This window comes from Ctenopharyngodon idella, chromosome 19 (genome assembly GCF_019924925.1).
Source record: "Ctenopharyngodon idella isolate HZGC_01 chromosome 19, HZGC01, whole genome shotgun sequence".
In the NCBI taxonomy this organism is placed as follows: Eukaryota; Metazoa; Chordata; class Actinopteri; order Cypriniformes; family Xenocyprididae; genus Ctenopharyngodon; species Ctenopharyngodon idella.
The window spans coordinates 47,768-53,767 of NC_067238.1; the positions used below are offsets into that span (position 1 = coordinate 47,768).

General features: G+C 39.2%; 1 protein-coding gene across 1 annotated transcript in view; it reads right to left on the reverse strand.

Annotated features, from left to right (window-relative positions):
• LOC127500672 (collagen alpha-1(XXVIII) chain-like) overlaps positions 1 to 5,771 on the reverse strand; it is a 35,126-nt gene extending 29,355 nt beyond the window's left edge. Inside the window, exons 1-2 of the mRNA XM_051872011.1 lie at positions 5,562 to 5,771; positions 1,617 to 1,759 (exon numbers count right to left, since the gene is read on the reverse strand). Of these exons, the coding sequence (XP_051727971.1) occupies positions 1,617 to 1,734 (118 nt within the window). The 5' untranslated portion in view covers positions 1,735 to 1,759; positions 5,562 to 5,771. The remainder of the gene's footprint in view (positions 1 to 1,616; positions 1,760 to 5,561) is intronic.
• Between the last annotated feature and the right edge of the window lie 229 nt (positions 5,772 to 6,000).

The following is a 6,000-nucleotide window of genomic DNA, read 5'->3' on the forward strand; positions in this document are numbered from 1 at the left end:
TCCTTCCTCCTGAATGGCGCGTCCGCGTGTCGCAAATGTCCAACAGAGGAGGGATGGAGGGGGCTTTGGAGGTGGATGAGGAACCAGAAACAGACCAGACCCTGGAGGAGCCAGCAGAGGGAGAAGCCAAGGTGGAGCCCCTGTGACGAGTGGCCAAGATGAAGCCAGGGTGCCAGCTGAGGTGGTGGGAGAGAGGATTGAGGAGGAGTCAGAGGGAAGAAAGTGTCTGATGGAGCCAAAGGGGTGGAGGGATGAGGTGCAGCTTTGGGCCCTGAAGTCCGTGGCGGACACAGAGCGACAAGTGACCAAGGTGGAGTAGGAGTGGGGAGGGAGCCCGGTGGAGCCGAGGGAGCAAGAAACCAAGGTGGAGCCAGCTGGTCGATGGGCAGAGGTGGAGTAATAGGCTTGGATGCCCAATTTGGAGCCATGGGATCAACACACCAAGGCAGAGCTGAAGACCAGGACCAGGCTCTGGCTGGAGTCCATGGTGGGCATTGGCTCTTGCTCTGGGTCTGCGGTGGGCTCAGGGTCAGTGTCAATCTTGACAAGGGGCTGAATGAGATATGGAGGATTTTCTTCCTCAACCACTGTCCAGGAGGAACCACAGTGGAATAACACCCACTCAGTGTATTCACAAAAACGCCCCTGAGGACATCACCAGGCAGGCATGCTTTAGTTTGTGTGTTTAGACCAGCTCTAAAAAACACACAGGGGAGGAATCAGGATATTGCACCAAGGGTAGATAGATCCATATTAGTTGGTAGTAGGTCTTTTCTGTCACAGCTGGTTGCAGAAAGTAAGAGAAGTTGAGGCAGGATCTATACACAGCATACACTTTATTAAACAATAAATAAAAACAAAAACAAGAGGAGCACAGGAGAATACTGGAACATAGGAGAATCACATCCAACTAAAAATAAATGAGAATGGACAAAGAACAACTCAGAATGAGGGCTATATATACACAGAGTAACTAAAGGGCTAAACAAGGAACAGTTGAATCAAATCAATCAAACAATGAGTCACTATGACAACAAAAGAAAACATTCTAGAAACCATGGAAAAAGAAAGGATACACAGGAAACAATGAGTTACAAACCAGGAAAAAGGAAACAGAAATCAAACTGATTGTTACACCTTGTGCATTTTCAATCACTTTCACAGGAAATACTGTCAGAGTACACTGTTTTTTTATCTGTGAAAAATCACACCAGAACTTGTCATTCTCGTGGCACCGATATGTTCATTGACATAAATACTTTTGTGAGATGAACTAGGGATTTTTAGAAAGTTACAGGTTTTTCCAGTGTTGTAGAGAGTTTTGGCTGTGGTGTGTATGAGTGAAAAAGTGAGAAAAGAATTCATGTAATTTGAAAGATAGCCATTGAATGCATTTTGTGGCAAAGCAATGGAAAATGATACAAACAGTTTAGCTCACATAGACTGCTGTTGTGCTCACTGTGTGAAGAGTTTGAAAAAGTGACCAAAGTACTGATAAATTGGTCTTAGCAATTGTAAAAAAAAAATAAAAAAATAAAAAGTTGAAAAATTGAAAAACTGAAAAAAATTGAAAAACATCAAAGAGGTTTGGGTAGACAGACAGACAGATTACTTACTTTTGACTTCATTTTCGATGACAGTGTTGTCAGGCTTCTGTCTGTTCTTTCTTCTGTTCTGGTTTCTAGCATTACAGGACAGTATCAGCAGCAGGAGAAACATCACACCACACTGCATCCTTCCTGCTTATTCACACGTCACTCTACAAATGAATCATATTATTAATTTCACGGTTTAACACATAATTTTGGAAATATGTCCCTAAAATAATGCATTAATTTTTGACATCCTAAGTACAGTACATCCTGACGGATCCTTAATAACAGCATTGCAGAAACATTGTAGATACATTATGCGTGATATGTTAATGCAATTGTGCTTGGCAAGCAAACATCCTACATGCTAGAGGATATTAAAGTCCACAAGCCTGTGGGATAGCAGTATAGACATTAAGTAATTAATGCAAAATAAAACTTTCATAAAAGCAGTTAGCCAGGTGAGGCTGTGCATTACAATAAGTTTTACCACAGTACACTCTAAAAAAAATGCTGGGTTAAAAACAACCCAAGTTGGATTGAAAATAGACAAACCCAGCGGTTGGGTTAAATGTTTGCCTGCTGGGTAGTTTTATTTAACTCAACTATTGTTTAAATACACTATATTGCCAGAAGTATTGGGACACCCCTCCAAATCATTGAATTCAGGTGTTCCAATCACTTCCATGGCCACAGGTGCATAAAATCAAGCACCTAGGCATGCAGACTGCTTCTACAAACATTTGTGGAGGAATGGGTCGCTGTCAGTAGCTCAGTGAATTCAAACGTAGTACCGTGATAGGTTGCCACCTGTGCAATAAGTCCATTCGTGAAATTTCCTCACTACTAAATATTCCACGGTCAACTGTTAGTGGTATCATAACAAAGTGGAAGCAATTGGGAACAACAGCAACTCAGCCACGAAGTGGTAGGCCACTTAAAATCATAGAGCGGGGGCAGCGCATGCTGAGGCGCACAGCGTGCAGAAGTTGCCAACTTTCTGCAGAGTCAATAGCTACAGACCTCCAAACTTTGTGTGGCCTTCAGATTAGCTCAAGAACAGTGCGTAGAGAGCTTCATGGAATAGGTTTCCATGGCCAAGGAGCTGTATCCAAGCCTTACATCACCAACTGCAATGCAAAGCGTCGGATGCAATGGTGTAAAGCACGCCGCCACTGGACTCTAGAGCAGTGGAGACGTGTTCTCTGGAGTGACGAATCACGCTTCTCTGTCTGGCCATCCGATGGACGAGTCTGGGTTTGGCAGTTTGACGGTACTTGCCTGACTGCATTGTGCCAAGTGTAAAGTTTGGTGGAGGGGGGATTATGGTGTGGGGTTGTTTTTCAGGGGTTGGGCTTGGCCCCTTAGTTCCAGTGAAAGGAACTCTCAATGCTTCAGCATACCAAGACATTTTGGACAATTTCATGCTCCCAACTTTGTGGGAACAGTTTGGGGATGGCCCCTTCCTGTTCCAACATGACTGCGCACCAGTGCATAAAGCAAGGTCCATAAAGACATGGATGAGTGAGTTTGGTGTGGAGGTACTTGACTGGCCTGCACAGAGTCCTGACCTCAACCCGATAGAACACCTTTGGGATGAATTAGAGCAGAGACTGTGAGCCAAGCCTTCTCGCCAACATCAGTGCCTGACCTCACAAATGCGCTTCTAGAAGAATGGTCAAAAATTCCCATAAACACACTCCTAAACCTTGTGGAAAGCCTTCCCAGAAGAGTTGAAGCTGTTATAGCTGCAAAGGGTGGGCCAACTCCATATTAAACCCTACGGATTAAGAATGGGATGTCATTAAAGTTCATGTGCATGTAAAGGCAGGTGTTCCAAAACTTTTGGCAATATAGTGTATGTTGAAAACTGCCCAGCACGTTGGGCAAACATTTAACCCAACCGCTGCGGGTTAAAACAACTGGGTCACTGGGTTTGTCCATTTTCAACCCAACTTGAATTGTTTTTAACCCAGCATTTTTTAGAGTGTAAGGTTTTTTAGGCAATGAGAAACCCTTATCCGTGGTAAAATCACTGTAATGCTTAGACCTAATTAGCTTTTTGCTTTAATAATCAATGTTTCTTTACTTCTGGGAAACATGTTTTCAAGCAATCTCCACTCCAATTTGTATATAGTTTATTGCAGTGATTCATGGTGCAATTAGATTTTAAGTCAAACAATTCTACACTGTAAACCCTAACGCTCAAAATAATTAATTGGTTTGAGTAGTTGGTTTAACTAAATTAAATAAATTAGTTCAGTCAAATGAACTTTTATGAATATTTAGAACTTTCTTTTTCTTTCAAGTTCACGGAACTGATATATTTCAAGTAAACTGAACTGTTTCATTGTTTTGAGTTTTATGAACTTATTTTAATTTAGATGAACTTAAGTTTAACTGAAACTGGGCTGGGATTTCTATTTCCCAGCATACTTTGCCCATGGCACTTGAAAGGGAGAGTAAATGCTAAAATTAAGTGTTTTATAATGGTTTTTTTTTTTTTTTTTTTTTGTAAGATTAATGTTAAGTGGGAGATTTACCCCCGGTTTCACAGAAAAAGCTTAAGCTAGTCCTAGACTAAAATGCTTGTTTGAGCTGTTTTAACTGAAAGAAACTTGTACTAACATATCATAAAATATGTCAGTGTCATTGTTTTGTCTCAGGATGCACACCAGTAATGTATTTTTCTAGAGTATGTTTATAAAAGCTACTTAAATATCCTAATTGAACTAAGACCTAATCCTGGCTTAGGCTAAGCCCTGTCTGTGAAACCGGGCCATTGTGATTAATGTTTTGTTAGGCTTATTTAGAAGAGTTTCTTTTAAAGTGGTGCATTCGGCTTGGTTTGAGAGCAAGCATGTTAAATGCTTTATATTACTCATTCAGCAAGTGCTATACCATGCTATTGTTAACATGTTAACAAATTAGCAAGTTAGAATTTTTTTGAATTAGCTTAGCTAATTTTACACTAATAAAAATATTTGCATTGGGGTTATATGATAATTTTAAGTTAAATGTATGAGTGTACTCAAACATTGCAAGTTAAGTACAATTAAAATGTATGAGTAGTACAAAATAAACATTTACCAGTTCTGCTTACTTAAACTTTGAATTTCTTAACTTAAAAATTTTGAGGCAAATGATTGCCTCAATTTTTTTTTTTTTTTGAGTTTTGCCAACTTATTCGGATTTACAGTGTACTCAAAATTTTGAGTTGTATTAAATTAAGATGAACAAAACACTAAATATATATTTTGATTTAAATTAATATTTGTAATTTTCAGTTTACTGATGCTTACTGATGATATTTAAGTTTGCAAACTTACAAAAATAGAGGCAATCAGTTGCCTCAAATTTTTTGAGTTAGTAGAACTTATCCGGGTTTACAGTGAACTGATCCTTACAACACATTTAAACCTGGCCCAAAGTTCTGCATCTGAAAATCGGCATCTTGACTGTTAGAAATTATGAGGGGTCAGGAAGAGCATATCCTATGAACTACCTTGAGGCAGTCATGCACGTTGCCTGTCCATTTTCAGCCCTGAAGGTGCTACAAAATCACTTCACTGCAGCACCTTGTGACACAAGCATGCTGCTGCTATTCCAGTGAATTTTACTGAGAAAACTTTACATTTCATTTGATAACAATGTTCTTTGTTCCACAATTAAATGCACATTTGATCCCTTTTTTAAGTTGAATGTTTTTTTAAACCCTTCTGTGCTGCTACAAATAATAAAAAATAATATAATATTTAACACATAAGTCTATTAATATATTATTTTATTTTACTCTCTTTATCATGAAGATTTTGACTTAATCACTTTGACTTAATCATATCAATAGCTGTAACACATACAGAAAATCTTTTCAATATGTAGACTCTCTACTTTCTTGTGTCCAACAGAATAACAAATGTAGTATAGTATGAGAATTAACAGTAGGAATTGATTATGGTGGTTCCTTACCTAAGTATCCACTGCTGTATTGTCTGTCTCTTTAATAATCCAGTCTTCCACTTAATCATTTGCGTCCAGTTACATCCTCATCATGTGTGACATCTCAGTATGAAGGAGCTAGAGGCAGAATTAGCAAAGTTTCATTGAGGCCAGGCATATAAACTGTGAATAATGCAGTAATACCCTCTCTATACTCTCTCTCTGTGCTCAGTGTGCCAGTATCCTGATAGTAACCGGCTCACTGCTCTGGGACTCATAGAGTTAAACCCCCTTTTGTCAGTGGATTGGGAGGGCGATTATTCTGACAGGCTTGATTCCTGTATTCCTGTCAAACATTTTATGTGTGTCTCATCAGCCATTAGCTCACATTAGCTGTAAAAGTCACTGGAAAAATAAACAAGACTGTCTTCATTTAAATTGTATTATACTAAAATAGCAACTTTATTAC